We start from the raw sequence: 21,485 nt of genomic DNA on the forward strand, positions 1-21,485 counted from the left end.
GATAGACAGATAGATGATAGATGGATGGATAGATGGATAGATAGATGATAGATAAGAAGATAGACAGACAGACAGATAGATAGACAGATAGATACATAGATACATAAAATACAAGGCTAGAGGGATAGGCCAGTGGTAGAACAAGTGCTTGGCACATGCAAACTATCATCAAACCCCTAGCAACAGAAAAGAAAAAAGAAAGAAAGGGAGGAAAGGAGGGAGGAGAAACACAGCAGTATATTTGATCATAATTCTAGATGGCGATAACAGCCTTAAACACACAAGAAATTAAATGACCAAATAACTAATGCAGATATTAAGAGTTATATTTGTTTGTTTGTTTGTTTCAAATTCTTGGCAGGTGTGTCCAACAAGGAGAATGGAGAAGGCTGTCCTACTCAATCATACTTCTTCAGTAACCTACTTTCGGCTTAGGGGTTTATCTTTAAATCTGAAGGTGCAAGTTGCTATATCTTCCATGTTCTTTATTTTCTATGTCCTGACACTGATCAGCAACATCCTTATTGTCATAACTATAGTCTATGACCGCCGACTTCATACCCCCATGTATTTCTTCCTCAGCCATCTGTCCTTCATTGATGTCTGCCACTCCACTGTCACTATCCCCAAGATGCTGAGAGACACCTGGTCAGAGGAGAAGCTCATCTCCTTCAATGCCTGTGTGACCCAAATGTTCTTCCTACACCTCTTTGCCTGCACAGAGATCTTCCTCCTCACTGTCATGGCCTATGATCGGTACATGGCCATTTGTAGACCTCTGCAGTACATGACAGTGATGAACTGGAAGGTATGTGTGCTGCTGGCTCTGGCCCTCTGGGTAGGGGGTACCATCCACTCCATATCCCTGACCTCACTCACCATCAAACTGCCCTACTGTGGTCCTGATGAGATTGACAACTTCTTCTGTGATGTGCCTCAGGTGATCAAGCTGGGCTGCACTGACACCCACACCATCGAGATCCTCATTGTCTCCAACAGTGGGCTGATCTCTGTGGTCTGCTTTGTGGTCCTTGTTGTGTCCTATGCAGTGATCCTGGTGAATCTGAGACAGCAGATCTTGGAGGGCAGGCGGAAAGCCCTGTCCACCTGTGCAGCCCACCTCACCGTGGTCACACTCTTCTTGGGACATTGCATCTTCATCTATTCCCGTCCATCCACCAGCCTCCCAGAGGACAAGGTGGTGTCTGTGTTTTTCACTGCTGTCACCCCTCTGTTGAATCCCATCATTTACACCCTTAGGAATGAGGACATGAAGAATGCTTTGAACAAGTTAGTGGGGAAGGAGGAGAGGAAAGGAGAAAAATGAAAATGTCAAACCCCTTAGGATGGTTGGTGCTCCAAATCAAAGAAATGCCTGGCAAATAAGTTATATACTATATTTTTCAGACTATAACTTATAAAACTATCCTATGATTCAATATCTTTTTTTCGGCAATGCTGGGGTTTGAATCTAGGTCCTTGGGCATAATAGACAAACACCCTACCACTAAGCTACATCCCAACCCCTTGATTTATTTGAGACAGGTTCTCACTATGCAGCTCAGACTAGCCTTGAATTTACTGTGTAGCTCATACCGGCCTCTACCTTCAGATCCTTCTGCTTCCACTTTCTGTGTGCTGGGATTACAGGCATGCAACACCACACCCAGCACTACTGGCCCAATATCCAGCAAGCATAGCAGTAGCTATGATTAGTAATATCTTCCATGCTCTGGAAATTTTTGGCACTGTGCATTTACTCACAACAACCTTAAGAAATAAGTATTATGTTTATTTACACAGGAGGAAACTAAAGCTCAAAGAACAAATAGGATGCTCAAAGTCTCCCATCTAAGAAATGATAAAAGACAGCCGTTGTGGGAGGAGGCTGGAAGTATAGCTCTGTGGTAGAACATGTGCTTAGCGTATGGGAGACCCTGGGATCAATTCCCAGCACCACCAAAGAAAGGTCACAAAACAGGATTCGACCAACACAAACTGAAACTGTTTTCGTTATAGCATCCCGCCTCTCCCTGCTTTTCCACTAGGGTGATAACCAAGGTCCAAACAAACCTTCTCACTTCTGGGCAGCCCTTGTCTACATCATTCACTCAGATGCGTGCCTAAAGAGCTTAACAAACGCTGGTGAATCAGACAAAGTGCATTTGCATATGACTTTGATGACTGAGAAAGACTTTGAACTATTAAAGTGATTGATACTGTCAAGCATCTGTCAAAATCTACATCAGAGCAATGAAATGGGGACTCTTAACTGGTCATTCATTTGGCAGCTGTTTACTGAGAACCTAATCTGTGTTAGATACAGGTTTATAGTCACAAATAAAACATACATAAATCTCTCCTTTATGGAGTTTAAAGTCTAGTGAAAATAGAAAAGAAAAATATAAATAAATTTTAATTATAGATGCAGCAAATGGTGTAGAAGCACAGAGTAAGTGCTATTGAGAGTAGGGAAGAGACTGTCTTTACACTGAGTGGTCAACTGAGACTTGCAAGATGAGAAGGAACTAGCCATTAGAAAAGAGAGGTGATAAACATTCAAGGCAGAGAAATGGCAAGTATTGAGAAAGACGTGGCATGTTCTAAGAAGTGACAAACCAGTGGAGCTTAGAATGAAAGGCAGAGTAGCAAGGAGGTGATATTGGAGAAGTAAAAAACATCCTTCTGCATTCTCTCAGGGAGTTTAGAATCTCTTTCAGCACAGTGGGAAACCACTAGAGAAATGTAAGAGGGGAAATGGCATGATATATGTTTTGGTAAAATTATTTTATTTGCTATATAGAGAATTCACCCAACATTCGTTATTAAACTTTTAAGAACCACCCAATATATTAACCCAAGAGCTTAGCAGAAAATACCAACTTGAATAAAGCATGGTATATACTCCAGCCCCTTGGCTTTAGTTGTGGTGACACAAACTGCAGCAGAGTGGCAGGTGCTAGTGGACTGGTACGTCAAGGAATGTAAAGAGGGCCACATGTCTCATATACGTGTTTACAAAAGAGCAGAGCATGTTGGGAATCAGCCATTCACTGCCTTCATCAAGAGGAACTCACACTGAAAGTCACCTGGGATTTCCTAGGCCATCAGTGAGGATGTGATCAACAAATCTCTGGACCAAAAACCTATTTCTACTTTTAATAGCATTTTTGCCTGAAAATGTGTTGAGAAGGATGTTGAAGCTACACAGGGCATTTCAGTTAGACTGGGACATGGCCGTGAAGGTACTGGGAGGATTTCTTAAACAGTGTATGTTAACTTCCGACAGACAACTCTAATACTTAGTTGTCTCCCAAAAATAACTCTCTGAATAGTATAAAATATATTCATTTCTCCTGGTTAGTGGAATAATGAGCCAAATTTGAGAATTACAGGATTTGTAGAAAATAAATGTTCTTTGCAGGAGGACCACAAGTTTGAGGACAGCCTGCGCTACATAGAAAAACTACATAAAAATAAATGCCCTTTTATTTGAGGCAGTAGCAATTTTATTTTTTTAGGCAGGATCCTGCTATGTAGCCCAAGCTGACTTTGAATTCACTCTGTAGCCCAGGCAGGCCTCAAACTCATAGCTTAGCCTCCCAGACACTGGGATTACAGATATGTGCTGCCACATCAGCTAATTACAGAATTATTTTTGACAGTAAGCAGAAGTATCTTTCCAAACAGCCAAAATAGAGCCACTTTGTGAAAGAACCACCACCCAGGTACGCATGTTGCACAAGAGACAAGACAGTGCGGCCTGGAGTTATTAAGGCCGTAGCTGGTGAAAATAATTCAGAATAAGGTCATGTTTGCTTATGTTTCTCATAGCAAACAACATTTCTATTTTTTTAATATGTCTTGTTTTTTCTTTTATTCATACGTGCATATAATGTTTGGGTCATTTCTCCCTTCTTCCCCCCAACCCCCTCCCTTAGTCCTCCACCCTCCACCCTCTCCCCGCTACCCCCTCACTACCAGGCAGAAACTATTTTGCAAACAATATTTCTAGCACTGCCTATTGCCACATTAATCCTCACAACTCTCTGGGGAGTCAAAATAAAACATTCTTTCTCCATTTCACAGAAATTACTTCAGACTCAGAAACAAGATAAAAATGTGTTAAGTTACTCATTGAATAAATAGAGGATAAAGAATAAAATGAAAACACCTTGACTCTTAGCTCTGTGGTTGACTTAATTCAAAGGGACAAAAAGATCATTACTGATCAATATAAAAATTTGTTTAGCAGCTTTTTGTTTCAACCATTGCGTTTCTCAGGCAGCACTACATTCTATGCAACAGAGTAACTAATATCAACATAATGCAAGTAAATACATAAGGAATTTATTTCTGCACTAGGAGTGCATTTCTATATAAAAGATACTGATGGGTATGACACCAGTGCATATAAAGTCTGCAATGTAAGGTGTAATTTGATGGGTTTTCTATCTTCTAATGTGTACACAATAGTGATATCTTGGCCTTCTTTTCTTTTTTTCTTTTTTTTTTTTTTTTACAGTACTGTGGTTTGAATTCAGAGCCTCACGCTTGCTAAGCAGGTGCTCTACTCCTCAGCCAAGTCCACAGCCCTCAGCTTCATTTCTTTACAGGTATATTAAACTCTGATTGACTTGAATTTTATATAAGAATTATAAGGAAACAGCAATATTCTACATGTCTTGTCATTTTGCAAATAGTGATGCTTAAATATTTTCATGAGCATCTCCTGACTTTTAGTTACCACTAGTGGGTTATTCACTCTGTACTGTGTGCCTGTGATGTTCCTGTGTCCATACTCTCTGGTATCCAACTCTCCAGAATACTCTTAGGTATCATTTCCCAAGTTAACGGAATATGGGAGAATAGTGACCTAAGACTTCAACAGATTGTGTATTTCTTTTAGAACAAACAAGAAAACAACCTGTTTTTAGTAGTAGTAGTAGTAGTAGTAGTAGTAGTAGTAGTATTTAAAAAGGGCTTCACTATGTTGCCCAGGCTGGACTCTTAGCTACCTGCTGCTTTATACCTATTCATCAGTCTCTCCATATCCTGTCCTCACTCCTTCCTTCCACTTTCTCTGGTAATAGATATTCTACCTCTACCTCTATTTGGTTAACTTCTTTTAACAACCCCCATAAGAGTGACACCACGTTTACTTGTCTTTCTGTTCCTGGGTCATTTCCCTTAACAACCTAAGGTACTCTGGTCCATCCATGGAGTCACAACTGACAGGGTATCCTCCTTTCTACAGCTGAATAATATTCCACTGTGTACATTTTTCTTCACTATTCAACTCTTGTTGGACACTTAGATTGATTTCAGACTCTGGTTACTGTGAATAATGCTGCAAACATGGCAGTGCTCATCCACACCAAGAGAAGTCCTGCCTCACCCACATCCTGGCCAGCACTAATTATCTTCAGGCTTTGATAATCACCAGCCTAACATGAGCTAAGGCACAGTTCCAAGTCCTGTAGGAGAGGTGGCATAGAAGAGGGAATCTACTGCCTACCTGTCCACTGAGCTATCGACTCTTAATGATGAGGAAGCAGAGAGGACAACTTGGTGTCCACCTTCAGCTGCAGAAGGCTGGCTCAGGTGTTATCCAGGAGAGATGAGATGGGAGGACAGAAGTCCATAAAGAGTGTCTGGAACCTGCCCAGAGAAATGGACTTCATGTAGAAAAGAGAATTGGAAATCCACAGCCCAAAGTGGTTTTCAAATGGCTCAGGACCTGGGGAAGGACAGGTGCTGAATTTTAGCCAATTCATTCAACTTAACAATGTTTCAGAGTTTGTTTATCTCATCTGATTTTAGATAGGTTTATTAGAGTCATTTCTGTTTCCTAATAAACACTTATTTTTTGTGTTCAGGTTTGTTATGGAAACACAAGGTGTCACTCAGAGCAAACACTCAGGAGAGGGACTTCCAGGTCATGTTTCAGATGCATGTTTAATTTCATAAAATGCATGACATGGTCTTCCAGAACAGGGTGTTCAGTTCATACCCTAGCAGCAAAAAGTAGGCTCTAGGTTCTGCTGAGTGTGGAGAGCAGAATATGAGAACTTGACATAAGCACAACCATGTCTGCAGGCTGGGATTGGTACAGCCTCCAGCTGCAGAAGGGAGCAAGGGCAAAATGCAGCACAGCTGCTTTTTGTAAGATGTTTATGTGCAGAGAGTAACAATCACAGGTTCCCCCTGTTCCCAATAACTACAAGGTCATGCCAGCCCAAGAACTGTTGCTCTGCTTCCTTGTTTGCGCTGTATATAATAAACTCACTGGAGGTGGTAGAGGCTGTTGTGTGTATCCACCAGAGCACCCAGCCCACCTGATCCCAGCTTTTTTCCATGTTTGTCTTTTGTCTTTTCTCAATCTCCCATTGCTCCCAGTTAGGTTCCTAGCTGAGCTCACCAACATTGGTTTGCCGTTTCCTTTTTAATCTGAGCCTTTCAAAGTGTGAAGTAGTGTGGCATGATTTGAGATCCTTGTATCAGATGGGTGAGTTATGGTGTCTTATTCTGTGTTGTTTTATCACTTGCATACCATCTTTAATGGAATTTCTGCACAAATAGTTGCCAATTTATAGATAGATTTTAACATTTGAGTATTGAGATTTCTTCTTAAATTCTGGTTAGTGGTATGTTGGTGGTTATGGGATTTGCAAATATTTCTCTTATTCTGAACTTACTGAAATATTTACTTAATAATCACTTGAGCTAAAAATTGTTTTGGAAATTTCATGAATTCCAATTTATAGATTTCTTTTATTGATGATATGTTTTAATTTTCTTGATTATTGGTTGAGTCTTCATTCCATATGTTCTAAAATCTATAGAAAACCCTGCTTTTTTGTTTCCTATTCTGCTGACTTGCTCAGTCATTGATCTCTGCGAAATCAGTTGGGATGTTTGTGCATGCATGTGTGTGTGTGTGCATGTGTGTATGTGCTTGCATGTGTGTACATGTATGTGCATGTAATTGTATGTAGGGGTGTGTGTGTGATTCTTCATGTGTATCTTTTGGTATGTGCATTTGTGTAAGGCATGTAATTGTATGTAGGTGGGGGGAGTCTTTGAGGGGTTGTGTATATCTTTTGGTATGTGAATTTGGGGGTGTTTACATGCATATGCCTTTGTGCATGACTCATTTAAATGGGACACTTTTAGTAAAATTATGGACAATTCTGGTTTCATGCTCAAACATGAACTAAATGAGAAAAAAAGAAATTTATTTTATAATTTTGAATAAAAATTAATTAATGAGTTAATCCATATGCCTATTGCCTATGAACTGAAATTCTATATCCAATAGTGACTTATTATTTTATTTCAGTTTCATTTATTTTCTAATCAAACTTCTAATGCAAAATAGGAATGATAAAACCATCACAAAATTTTGACCAAAAATTGTCTGGGCTTCTAAATCTACATCATTCTTTCTTTTTTTTCTACCAATAAGCCATGCCCCTGACCCTTTTTGTTTTCATTTTTTGGATTTTTTTTTTTATAAAGTCTCACATCTTTGCTCAGATGGGCCTGGACCTCGTCTTCCTGATCACTACCTCCTGAATAGCTGAGATTACATATGTTCACCAACATGCCCAGCACAGATGAAGACATTTCTAGTAATAGAATTTTAAAATAGATTCTCTTCTAGCAATGTGACCTACTAGGTGAGCAGGGCCAGTAATCCCAGTATCAGTGAGGACTCCATGAAGGAAGCATCTACTTCAAGTTCAAGGGACCACTGGGGAATCACAGTGGCTCACGGGCTTCCAGGGGTCTCTGTTCTTATCTGCCTATTGATCACAGCCAGCCTTCATTTCCTGGGTACAGGAACCTCCTCAACATGACAATTTGTTTTCTGGGGTTTTTAAGCTCATGGTTGCCGTAGCAATCCAGTCTCCTGACTTTAAGTGCTCCCTGTATGGGGGTGATCCTGGAAGTTTATCTGTAGACCTGACTTCTGCCCTGAATCCCAGATTCACATACTATCTCCACTTGAAAATCTAATAGAGATCTCAAACATAACATGATCAAAGAGAACTTCTGGTTCTTACCTTGAGAAATACTTTGCCTTTGATCTTTCTTATTTAAAATAATGGCATCAGCGGGAAAGCTTGTGAGAGTGGCAGAGGGAGGAAAACTCCACAGGAGAGGAGGGAAGACCCACTTCCCACGTGAACTGTAAACAAACATGGTGGCTGGCAGGAGCAGCAGCACCTCCCAGTAATCACTAGCGGGAAAGCTTGTGAAAGTGGCGGTGGGAGGAAAACTCCACAGGAGAGGGGGGAAGACCCACCTCCCACATGAACTATAAATAAACATGCAGGCCTGAGAACGCGGGTGCAGTGTCACCTTTCCCAGTGTGCTTGGAAAAGGTAAAGCTTGTAGCAGAGGCTCCCGCACAGAAGAACTCTGAGCAAACAAAGCCTGCGGGGCCAGGTGAGTGCCGAGCTCACCCCAGAGATCTGCATAAATAACGCCTCCAGCAACAGCAGGCTGAGAGCAGCAGGCAGGCAAGCCACAGCTGCAGATACCATTCTCAGAACTGTCTCCAGACTCTTTTTATTTTTATTTTTCTCCTTACCTTTGATGAGAAAACAACTGAATTACACCTGCATGCTGAAAAACTTACTGAAACTGTATTGCATTTGAACTTGGGACACTTGGTGGGTTTTGTGTGTGTGTGTGTGTGTGTGTGTGTATGTGTGCATAGTTTTGTTCTACTTTATGAGTCCCCTTTGATAACACAACTACAGAACAACATCTGAGGCACCATCTCCAGGATTGGAGACTGAGACGGACACCCAAATTATTAAGACTGAAACTTCATTGCATTTGAACTTGGAGGTTTTTTGGTTTTTTGGTTTCTTGGGTTTTTTTTTTAATTTTCTATTTTTCATTTTATTTTAATTCATTTTTATATATAGATATTTCTTTCATTTACTTATTTTTTTATTTTTATCTTTTTTTTATTTTTGATTTTCTTTTTTTTTTTCATTTTTCTTTTATTATTCATATGTGCATACAAGGCTTGGTTCGTTTCTCCCCCCTGCCCCCACCCCCTCCCTTACCACCCACTCCACCCCCCCCTCAATACCCAGCAGAAACTATTTTGCCCTTAGTTCTAATTTTGTTGTAGAGAGAGTATGAGCAATAATAGGAAGGAACAAGGGTTTTTACTGGTTGAGATAAGGATAGCTATACAGGGCATTGACTCACATTGATTTCCTGTGCGTGGGTGTTACCTTCTAGGTTAATTCTTTTTGATCTAACACACACAGAGCAGAGGATGGTTTGGCTAGTTTTTACCCATGTCTCTTCATCTCAAATGTCTTGGGCATACATATTTTCCAGCCCTGTCCTTGCCAAAGCCCCAATCGAGGAGTTTGCCTATTAGTCACGGACCAGAAATAATCCTCTATTGCTAGGAGGATTGTACACAGCCTAGCTCATAGAGCACTCTGGTCTGTCCCTAGTATGGATACTGGAGTGTTAAGAGTAGGGTTGCCACGGTGTGCAGTTCATTGTCTGGCCTCTTATGCTCCATGCTCACTCCATAAAGAAAGCAATTACTTTTCTTGTTTGGAGGAGGCTGACCGTCCTCCCTTTGGTCCCTACTGTGCCAGGCTGGAGGCATTTCTGGAGTTCTTGGTGAATTCGTTCCACAGACAGGACATGTGGCTATTTTCTCATGGATTTGTGCCACCTCGGTAGAGGCAAGCGTAGCAGACCGTTGAATACTATTTCTTTATTAATAAGGGGGCCTCTGTGGCCGATTGGATTTTACGGGGACCTCTTCCATCACACAGGGAACAATAGGAATCTGGGCGTGGAGGACCACTGGTTCTGTCCAGTGGGGGTTTCGTTTTTCATAATTGTCCACGTTGCTACCAGGAGGCAGTTCTCTGAGGGTGAAGACCTTGAGGTTGATTGTGAGAGCCATTTAGAGCAAAAGCAGTCAGTAGGTGTTTTTCATTTGATCCAGAGGCTCTAGAAAGCCAACTTCGGAGTGGTAAAAAGTTCTGATTGCAAGTGTTCCCCTCAGAGAGGAGAGGTGAAGTGGTAGCCTCCTCTAATTCATCTGGTACCTGTTACTCAGGTCCCCACTAAAAAGTGGAGGACTTATCGGTGACTCGATAGATAGGCCCAACAGGTGTCAGAACTAAGGAATGCGTTCGCACAACGGTACCAACATCCCTCCTGTCCATTGTGCCTCCTCAACAGGTGGTTGGTGGCACCTGGAGTTTGTCTTGTGTAGGATCAGGAACTGATCTGAGTTCCAGGTGAAGCCCCAAAATTGAACAGACCAGCAGGGGGTATGGACCTTTTGGGGGCATTCGTCCATCACTCAGTGTGATGTCACTTTCGGTCATGTTGTCTGTGAGATGACATCCTGTCAGGTCTGGAAAGGAGGATGGTGTTGATGGGATGCCAAAGCTGGGTTCTTGGTGGGGATAGGAGCAGACACCTAGGCCTGTCTTCAAGCCCATGTGTAATCAGTGGGTGACCAGGAAAGATGGATTGTTGACTCTCAAAGGTGAATGTGATAGTGGTGGCCCTTGGGTGACCTTCCCCCTGAATAAAACATATCAGCCAAGTCTGTTTCTCCATACCATCTTCCCAGATTAACTCAGATGTCATTGGGGTGATGATGTCTGTCAGAGGTGCTGTACTAAAGGGAACAACTGTGTTTCACCCTCCATGTCTTGTACATGGCGTCCTCTCACCAGTCATGGCTTTAAGCACAAGGTCAGACCTAGGAATTGCAAGGTGACATGGTAGGAATTCATCCCCATTCTTTAGCTACGCCAGCCATGACAGGCTGTGCCTGAGCTGGTGATTTCTGTATTCACCCCATGCCAGGAGAGGAAGGCTGACTAGTGGCCCCGGGCAGTGCTACCAGTGGTGCAGACACCTCAGACTGGTTCCCTCAGGCCACCTACTGACTGACAAGTTCATTCCACTGATGGGAAAAGGCACAGTTTGGGGATAGCAGTGAGGACAGACACATCTTTTATCAAAACTAGTCCAATTTTAATAGTTAAGTCATTAGTTACCCCTCTGAAATCCTCCTAAACCAGTCAATTCCTGGGGAGGTCCCTTTAATGCTGAGTGTTTTCTCAGATAATGAGGTGTGAGCACGTGTGACCAACAGACTGGGCCACTGTTGTCTATTTTTTTGGAGCCCAACCCATAGTTAATGTGGTGAAGCGAAGATAGTCTGCCTGCACAAGCCAGTTCTTTGACCACTGGATTCTATCTGAGGTCTGGTCCCGGTCCCTGGTGGAGGTCAGGGACGGGACTGAAGGGGAGGAAGTCTCAGAAGAGCCTGGCTGCCGGGGCTGTGGCCCAGCTCTGGAAGTATTATGCTCTTCCACTGATTTTCATAGAGAACATCCAATTTGGGATCCTCTTAATTCCTTACGGTTCAGTATAACCTGTGATGGTTAATTTTACGTGTCAACTTGACCAGGCCACAGGTCAAACCTCATTCTGGGTGTGTCTGTGAGAGTGGTTCTGGATGAGATCAATGTTGACTGGGGAGGCTGAGTAGAGCAGATAGTGCTCCCCAGGGTGGGAGGCCTGTCCAGTCAGTAGAAGGCCTGAGTAGAACAAAAGCTGACCCTGCCTTGAGCAGAGGGGACTCCTTGTGCCTGACTGCTGGAGCTGGAACATCCAGGTTTTCTGGCCTTGGAACTCAAACTGAAACGTGAGCTCTTCCTGGTCTCGAGTCTGCTGCCCTTCAGACTGGAACTGCAAAAAAATCAGTTCTCCTGGTCTCCTTCTGGCCACGTACACACCTTGGGACTTGTCAGTTTCTGTAACTATGTGAGCCAGTTCCTTATGATAAATTCTGTGTGTGTGTGTTTCTACCCTTCCTTTTTTTGGTTGTAATGTCCTGATCCACAACCACTCTTATTCCTCAGAGGGCTCCCTAAGCAGGGCCTAGTTATAGGTGGTTTGTTTGGACCTGGAGCTGGGTGTCCTCACAGTTCATAGTGATTTTGTTTTGGGCCATGTGGGACATTGTTTAGAGAGTTTACAGGCAACTCTTCACCATGCATTTGTCTTTCCTGAGTTTCCTGAGGGCAGCTTTGGCCCCTGGGATTTTTCCATTGCGACCCACCATGGACAGCCGCTAGGACCAATGTCGATCATGAGCTCTGGAGAAACAACTGTGTGGACTCAGGATTCAGTCAGCCCCTCAGCCTCACCAAGTCCTCATGCCCCCAACACCATCTGTCACCTGATGTGCGTACTCTGACATCACTGATTATGGTGTCAGCTAATGTTTTCTGTTGACATTCTGCCCAGGGGGTTATGAGGACTCATGGACACATGTACAAGCCACAGAAATCCTCACCAACAAGTAAGATGTAGAGTATGGTCAAAATCCTGCTGAGGAGTTGTCATTCGCTCTTCTACACTGATTGTGCAGAATGCTGCAGTAGGGACACCACTGTCCCAGCCCAGGGTGTCACTTCAGCCTGTGTCTGATCTCATGGGGTGGGGAGGTTTGAGCATCCACCTCCTCTCTGGGTGGCCTCCTGGTGAGAAGCAGTCAGGAGTAAGGGCCAACATTGGTTTCCCAGCTGAATTCAACAGTTCAATAAGACAGCCACCTCCCCCACAGTTCCCAGGTGGACAGGGATATAAACTTCCTTGCCTCTAGTTTCTTTAAGTAACTCTTTAGCTGCATTAGCCCAAGTGTTGGCATCTCCAGTACCTCAAGGGAGGGGCTAGAACAGTGACATCTGCAACAGAACAATTGAATGTCACAACAGCCATGGCATGGTAGCTGCTTGTAAAGACCACTCCTCCAGTAGTGTGTAGGGAACAGGCTTCAGCCTAATTTGGCTGACTTCTCAGCTCAAATACCTGTCATTGTGGTCCCCAGGGATAAGGATGTCCTCTCCTCTCAGAATTCCCCACATCACATGTGAAACTCCTCCTGGGGAGGAGCCCATCCTGGGGTCAGGGTAGCCCACTCTCCCTCCAGTGGCACGCACTGCTCCCTTCTTTGCCTTCAGGCCCACAGACCTCACAGTGGGGTTCCCAGATCCATGGCTGACCTCCTTCCTGGGGCAGCTGGCCACAGAAGTCAGTTCTTATGAGGTGATTTCATTTAATTTAGGTACTGGTGTTGGCTGTCTACTTGACCAGTCTGGTGAGGCACATGAGGAGACCACAAAATATGGAGTGTAACAGCACAGAGCAATGCCATGTCTAACTGTCACAGTGGCATCCCGGATTCTGAGCCCCACCACTGAAGGCCTCGCGTGATCGATTTGACATTGATTATCTTACTAACTGTGTAGACCCCACACCAGTTCATCGCCCAAATCCCATCCTTACTGCACTGCCTAGTAAGTTTGAGGTTTTGAGGACATGATTATGAGGCATCAGTATCCTACAACAAGCTGTGATTTTGGCAGTGCTGGGACAGGTTACATGAGAAAGCAAGCCCTCACTGCAGAGACCTCCTAAGACAGTGGCATGGGGTCATCACCCAGAAAGGCAAGTGGGCAACGGAACTTGGGGTGAAAGGGTAATTAGAGGTTACATGTCTAGTTGCTGTTGCTCAGCAGCCACATGGCGAGTCTCTGTGTCAGGGTCTTTTATAGTCCGTGGGCTTGTTTTATGGACAGCTTGCCAAATTTGGGCACAGTTCTGCAGGGTATGCAAAGCAAGTGTGCTCTAAATGACCAAGAGTAATATTTGGGCTATATTTAAGGCAGCTGGACAGGCAAAACTTTGAGTTTGGCACCAGCTGGCTTAGAGCTAATGACCCTATCCTACCGTGAAGTAAACCACAGAGGGTCAATATACAGGAGCCATCTTTGGCGTGTTTATTTTGCAGCCTTTCATATTTTTATATAAATATATTATACTTTTGATGGAAGTTCACATTTTGTAAATATGCTTATAAATTAACCAACCATAAAGATGCCTGCACTATTGATTAATTTGTGCACAAAGCTCCACACTTAATCAACTGTTCCATTTTTTTAACAGCCTTTAATTTTTATGTGAAGAAGAGATCGAGAGTATTTTCAACTTATTATTCAGTTACTCCAGCACCTGTTACTCCAAGACTATTCTTTCCCTGCTGAGTTTCATTATGGGCTTTATTGATGATTAACTGATAAACTACACGTAAGTCTGTTTCTAGATTGTTTATTCTGATCTGTTTATCTGCTTGTCTGTCCTCATGCCCATACTTCACTGTCCTATTGAGGTCTTTGCATTCTTTCCGTAGTGTTTTGTTTCCTCTACAGATGTCTTGTACATATTGTAAATTTATCCCTAGGAATTTTTCTACATTTTTTTTTCTTGGAGGTACTGGGGTTTGACCGCAGGACTTTGTGCTGGCTAGGTAGGCACTCTACCTCTTGAACCATGCCTGTAGCCCTTTTTGCTCTGGTTATTTTTGAGGTAGGGTCTTACTTTTTGCCCTGGCTGGCCTGGACTGTGATCATCCTATTTATGCTTCCTGCATAGCTGGAATGACAGGCTCATGCTACCATACCCAGTTACTAGTGGAGATGGGGTCTTGTGAACTTTTTGCCTGGGCTAGCCTCAGACTATGATCCTTCTGATCTCTGCCTCTCAAAACAGTACCCAGCTACATTTCTTAATACTACAGTAAGGACATCATTTTACAGTTTCATTTTCTTGTTTTCCTTATATGTACAAATACAATTGTATATATATACAGTTTTACGTATTGACACTTTATCCAGTGATCTTGCCAAATTTACTTATAAATTCTAAGCACATCTAAAGATACTTTTAGTTCATCTAACATTCAGAAACATATCATCTGCAAGTGATGGTGGCTTTATTTCATCTCACACCTTTGACTTTTTTCTCTTGATTATTGCATTGGCTAGGACATCTGTTTCAGTCCTGAATACAAATGATGATTGCGATAGAAGATATGCTTTTTTTTTTTGCTCTTGATATAGAAAAGAACTCGCTTGTTCACCATGGACTACCGTGTCTGTTGTAGATTTTATGTAGATGCCCTTTGTTAGATCAAGGAAGCTCTCATCTAGTTCTACTTTGCTAAGTTTTTACCATGAATGGAAATGCCTCTCCTATTCCCTTCATTCTGGTGGATTTCTAATTTTTTTAATATTATTTTAATGACAGGGTACTTATATCTTATGAGGGGGAAGGTTAATTGCTTGTGGGCAATTTACTTTTTTGGTGGTACTTGTATTTGAACTCAGGGCTTTGCACTTGCTAGGCAGGTGCTTTTACCACTTGAGCCACTCCTCCAGCACTTTCATCTCTGGTTATTTTTGAGAGAGGGTCTAAACCTCAATTCTCCTATTTTAGGTTTCCCGCTGTAGCTGGGATAACATGCACATGCCACCAAGCTTTTTTTTCCCCCTCAATGAGATGGTGTATCACAAGCCTTTGTGCCAGAGCTGGCCTAGAACTGTAATCCTCCCAATCTGAGCCTCCTAATTAGGTAGGATTACAGGCATGAGCCACTGGCACTTGGCTGCCAATTTGCCTTTTGAACTGGAAACCTTATGTAGATTCTTATTTACTTAAAATCACTCTCGTATGTATAGTAATATTCCCTTTCTTAATCCTGATGTTATTTCTTTTATTTTTAATCAGATGCCTTTGGCCCGTATACTTTTTTCCTAGTGATTTTGTTAATGGAATCTAACATTTTGTTCTTAGTTGTTAATATCTCATTTTATTCTTATTACTAGTTTTTACATTATTCTGCTGTTGTGTTAGATGTTTGGTTTATTTCTCTCTGAATTCCACTTAAGATAATTTTGCATTTAAATATGTAGACTTTCCTTTTAATTTAAATGTTTTGGCTACATTCTACATATTTCTACATTTAATGTGTAATGATTGTACATTTCTAATAGTTATATAATTTATTTTTTTCCTTGACAGAATATCTTAGGAGAGCCAGATTTTTCTATTTCCGATTTCATTACATTGTGCCTAGACAAAATATCCCTGTGGTTTGTTGGGACTTCCTTTGTGATCTTCTATTCAATCATCTATATTGAAAATGTTTCTTTTGTGTGTTCATCATTGGCTTTAAATATGTGTATGTAGACCTATATCCGTACACACACACGCAATCAGGCTTAATAGTTGTATTATTCAGCTGAGTCATTACATTTTGTCTGGTTGCTCTAAAACAGGACTGTTAATTTCTAAATTTAAGAAACCAATATCAGATAGAAGATTCATCACTGTTTTTGGTTTTGGCAGTACTGGGGGTTGAATTCAGGGCCTTGTGCTAGCTAGGCAGGCACTCTACCATTTGAGCCACTGTACCTCTGGTTATTTTTGAGATAGGGTCTTGTTTTATGCCCAGGGTGGCCTGGACTGTGATCCTCCTATCTGTGCTTCCCCATGAAACTGGAATGACAGGCATGTACCACCATACTCAGCCACTGATTGAGATGGGTTCCCATGAACTTTTTGCCCAGCTGACCTCAAACTGCAATCCTCCTGATCTTTGTCTCCAAGTAGCTAATGGCTTGAGCCACTGCACTTACCTATTATTTTTAAGAGCTTTGTGGACTTTATGTTTTTAGGTGCATAAACATGCAGTTCCATTATGTCTTTTCTTTTTATTAATATGAAATATCTTTTGTCCTCCTTAATATTTTGCTTTCATATTTTATATCCACTCATTTTCTTAGCATTTGCCTAATTTTTATTTTACTTTTCAAAATTATGAAATTTTTTCAACAAACTAAAAATGTAGAGAAAAATACTTGGCTACTGTTGCAGGCTACATGTTTGTGTTATCTGCCTGCTCCCCAAATTGGTATGTTGAAACCCTATCCCCTAACTGGATGGTATTAGGGTATGGGAGTTTTATGTAATAATTTGGATTGGATGAGGTCATGATGGTAGAACCACCATGATGGTATTAGTGTCCTTTTAAGAAGAGAAAGATGCTGGAACTGAGCTGGTTCTCTTTGCCCAGTTGCAGACACAAGAAGAAGACACCATCTGCACACCAAGAAGCCAGCCCTTTCCAGACATCAGATCTGCTGGTGTTTTGACCTCAGACTTTCCAGTCTCTAGCGCTGTGAGCGATAAATGTTTATAGTTTAAGCCACCCGGTCTATGACACAATAGTGCCCCTATCTCCAGGGAATGAGTTCCCGGACCCACTCATTAGCTAAAACCACAGAAAGTAGCAAACCCTATGATTTACTGCCTTGTCCATCCATCCTCTCTAAGCACTTATAAAGCATTGTAGCCATGGCTTTTGCAGCAACGCTAGCAGGAATTTCTTAGCAACCTCGACCTAATAATGGTTTTTTTTTCTTGTCAAGAACTTCCAGCTTTTCACATAAAGGAAGTACTGTATGGCTTTCCTTTGACATATCTGAACTGCCAGCATCACCACTCTTACATTTGGGGGCCATTATTAAGTAAAATAAGGGCTACTTGAACACAAGGATTGCAATACTGTGACAGCTGATCTGATAACTGGGATGGCTACTATGTGTCCAACAGGCAAGTAGCGGATGCAGTGAAGATATGATATATAAAGGGATTATTCATGGGACTGAGTGAGACTTCGTTATGCTACTCAGAATAGTGCACAATTTAAAACTCATCAAGTGGTTTTTTGGGGTATTTTCAGTTTAATATTTTCAGGCCACAGCTGAACACAAGTAACTGAAATAGTAGAAAGCAAAACCGTGGATGAGGGAGAACTACTGTATTCTGTTATAGCAGGCCAAGCTTACTAAGGTTCTCTCAGGCTAGTATAGACACACATACTTCCTTGGATTCATCTTTGTATTATGTATGTCATTTTCCATCCTTGCTCCCTACTTTTTGGCATACTCATAATAAAGGTGCTCTGCTCTCCTTGGATGCTAAAAAAGAAAAATCCTATTTCTGTCTGTCTGTTCAGCTTACTGTCGATTAGTACACTAACACTCCCTATTTATACCTTTGAAACTTTCTTCTCTGATACCTTGTTCTGTTTTCTCCTTCCTCTCCGTGTATTTGTTTTTCCCTTTTCTTTAACTTCTTGCTTTCCATCTCAGCTCACTCTTCCATTCTAAATATTACCATTGTTATTATTACAAGCTAGAAAATACTTAATTGCACACAGTACAGGGACAGTAACAACACCAAAGACAATGATGGGAAGACAGAAAAAACAGGGAAACCAGTTTCCCCACAGCAAAAAATTAGTACAGGAACCAGAGGGGAATGAAGAAAACAGAAACTCAGATCCAGACTCCAACAAAATGAAGACAAACTATGCCAAAGGACCCAATGAAGCCCACAAGAATAATTTAAAAGAAGACATACTACAAGTACTCAATGAGAATTTTATAGAGATGATACTGGATAGGGTCAACCAAAATGTACAGGAGACACTCAAGAAATTCCAAGACAACAAAAATAGAGAATTTGAAAAAGCAAAAGAAGAAATAAAGGAAACCACAGAAGCACTGTATAAACACCAAAGTGAAAGAGAGAACACGATGAATAAACAGATAAATGAACTCAGGACAAAAATAGACAACATTAAAGAGGAAGGGACTCAGGATATGGAAAACCTCAGAAAAAAGAATGAAACAGAAATACAAAACAAAATTGAAGGCGAATCCAGCAGAATAGAACAAACAGAAGACAGAATCTCAGAACTTGAAGATGAAATGGTAATTAAAGGAAAAACCGAAGAACTATTAATTAAACAACTCAAGACCTGTGAAAAGAAAATGCAAGAACTCACTGACTCCATCAAAAGACCAAACTTGAGAATCATGGGCATCGAAGAAGGAGAAGAGGTGCAATCGAAGGGAATGCGTAATCGATTCAATAAAATAATAACGGAAAATTTCCCAAATCTAGAGAAAGATATTCCCATACAAATGCAAGAGGCCTCCAGGACACCAAACAGACCAGATCAAAATAGAACTACTCCACGACATATCATCATTAAAACAACAAGTTCAGAAACTAAGGAAAGAATATTGAAGGCTGTAAGAGAGAAAAAACAAATAACATACAAAGGTAAACCCATCAAAATCACAGCAGACTTCTCAACAGAAACATTAAAAGCAAGAAGAGCGTGGGGTGAGATCTTCCAGGCACTGAATGAAAATAACTTCAACCCCAGGATACTCTACCCAGCAAAGCTATCATTCAAAATAGATGGAGCAATAAAAGTCTTCCATGATAAGCAGAAACTAAAACAATATGTGACCACAAAGCCACCATTACAAAAGATTCTGCAAGGGATCCTGCACACAGAAATTGACACCCAACTTAACCATGAAAAGGCAGGCAGCACCAAACCACAGGATAAGAAAAAGCAAGGCAGTAGAGAGTAACATCAACTTAGGTACACACAATCAAACCTTCAAACAACTAAGACAACTAAATGACAGGAATCACCACATACCTATCAGTACTAACACTTAATGTTAATGGACTTAATTCACCCATCAAAAGACACCGTTTGACAAAATGGATTAAAAAAGAAGATCCAACAATTTGTTGCTTACAGGAGACTCATCTCACTGACAGAAATAAGCATATGCTTAGGATGAAAGGCTGGAAGAAGATTTACCAAGCCAATGACCCCGAAAACAAGCAGGAGTAGCAATACTTATCTCTGACAAAGTAGACTTCAAACCTACATTGATCAAACGAGATAAAGGACATTCCATACTAATAAAAGGGGAAATAGACCAAAAGGAAATAATAATCATCAATCTGTACGCACCCAATGTCAACGCACCCAATTTTATCAAACATACCCTGAAAGACCTAAAAGCATATATAAACGCCAGCACAGTGGTTGTGGGAGACTTTAACACTCCATTATCATCAATAGATAGGTCATCCAAACAAAAACTCAATAAAGAAATCCAAGATCTAAAATATGCAATAGATCAAGTGGACCTAGTAGATGTCTACAGAACATTTCATCCAACCTCTACACAATATACATTCTTCTCAGCAGCCCATGGAACCTTCTCCAAAATAGATCATATCCTAGGGCACAAAGCAAGCCTCAGCAAATATAAGAAAATAGAAATAATACCGTGCATACTATCTGACCACAATGCAATAAAAGTAGAACTCAACAACAAAAGTAAAGACAAAAAACATGCAAACAGCTGGAAACTAAATAACTCATTACTTAATGAAGAGTGGATCATCGATGCAATAAAAGAGGAAATTAAAAAGTTCCTGGAAGTCAATGAAAATGAAAACACAACCTACCGGAACCTATGGGACACAGCTAAGGCAGTCCTGAGAAAAAAGTTTATAGCCATGAGTGCATATATTAAAAAGATTGAAAGATCCCAAATCAATGACCTAATGATACATCTCAAACTCCTAGAAAAACAAGAACAAGCAAATCCCAAAACAAATAGAAGGAGAGAAATAATAAAAATAAGAGCTGAAATCAACGAAATAGAAACCAAAAAAACCATACAAAGAATTAATAAAACAAAAAGTTGGTTCTTTGAAAAAATAAACAACATCGATAGACCCCTGGCAAACCTGACTAAAATGAGGAGAGAAAAAATGCAAATTAGTAGAATTAGGAATGCAAAAGGGGAGATAACAACAAACACCATGGAAGTCCAGGAAATCATCAGAGACTACTTTGAGAACCTATATTCAAATAAATTTGAAAATCTAAAAGAAATGGACAGATTTCTAGATACATATGATCACCCAAAACTGAACCAAGAGGAAATTAATCACCTGAATAGACCTATAACACAAAATGAAATTGAAGCAGCAATCAAGAGTCTCCCCAAAAAGAAAAGTCCAGGACCTGATGGATTCTCTGCTGAATTCTATCAGACCTTTAAAGAAGAACTGATACCAACCCTCCTTAAACTTTTCCATGAAATAGAAAGGGAAGGAAAACTGCCAAACACATTTTATGAAGCCAGTATTACACTTATCCCAAAACCAGGCAAAGACACCTCCAAAAAGGAGAACTATAGGCCAATCTCCTTAATGAACATTGACGCAAAAATCCTCAACAAAATAATGGCAAACCGAATTCAGCAACACATCAAAAAGATTATTCACCACGACCAAGTAGGCTTCATCCCAGGGATGCAGGGGTGGTTCAACATACGAAAATCAATAAACATAATAAACCACTTTAACAGAAGCAAAGACAAAAGCCACTTGATCATCTCAATAGATGCAGAAAAAGCCTTTGATAAGATCCAACATCATTTCATGATAAAAGCTCTAAGAAAACTAGGAATAGAAGGAAAGTACCTCAACATTATAAAAGCTATATATGACAAACCTACAGCCAGCATTATACTTAACGGAGAAAAATTAAAACCATTCCCTCTAAAATCAGGAACCAGACAAGGATGCCCACTATCTCCACTCCTATTCAACATAGTACTGGAATTCCTAGCCAGAGCAATTAGGCAAGAAGAAGGAATAAAAGG

The 21,485-nt window shown here is 41.1% G+C and overlaps 1 protein-coding gene and 1 long non-coding RNA gene across 4 annotated transcripts; both read left to right on the forward strand.

Moving 5' to 3' along the window:
- The first annotated feature begins 379 nt into the window (after window positions 1-379).
- Or4e1 (olfactory receptor family 4 subfamily E member 1) lies at window positions 380-1,327 on the forward strand. The gene has a single exon (XM_020154319.2). It carries the CDS (start codon window positions 380-382, stop codon window positions 1,325-1,327), a length of 948 nt encoding a protein of 315 aa, XP_020009908.2.
- Window positions 1,328-11,911: 10,584 nt separating this feature from the next.
- Window positions 11,912-17,905, forward strand: LOC141421623 (uncharacterized). 3 transcript variants are annotated; one of them, XR_012446240.1, is made up of 3 exons: window positions 11,912-12,267; window positions 14,032-14,172; window positions 17,000-17,905. It is a non-coding gene; the product is annotated as an uncharacterized lncRNA (long non-coding RNA). The 3 variants fall into 3 exon arrangements; XR_012446242.1 differs by having other exon boundaries at window positions 12,258-12,385; XR_012446241.1 differs by lacking the exon at window positions 11,912-12,267 and adding an exon at window positions 12,983-13,382.
- Window positions 17,906-21,485: the final 3,580 nt, after the last annotated feature.

This window comes from Castor canadensis, chromosome 3 (genome assembly GCF_047511655.1).
Source record: "Castor canadensis chromosome 3, mCasCan1.hap1v2, whole genome shotgun sequence".
NCBI classification, from domain to species: domain Eukaryota; kingdom Metazoa; phylum Chordata; class Mammalia; order Rodentia; family Castoridae; genus Castor; species Castor canadensis.

Excerpts from the sequence above, each read along its gene's own strand:
- Or4e1 (XM_020154319.2), top strand. The coding sequence starts at position 380 with ATGGAGAAGGCTGTCCTACTCAATCATACTTCTTCAGTAACCTACTTT.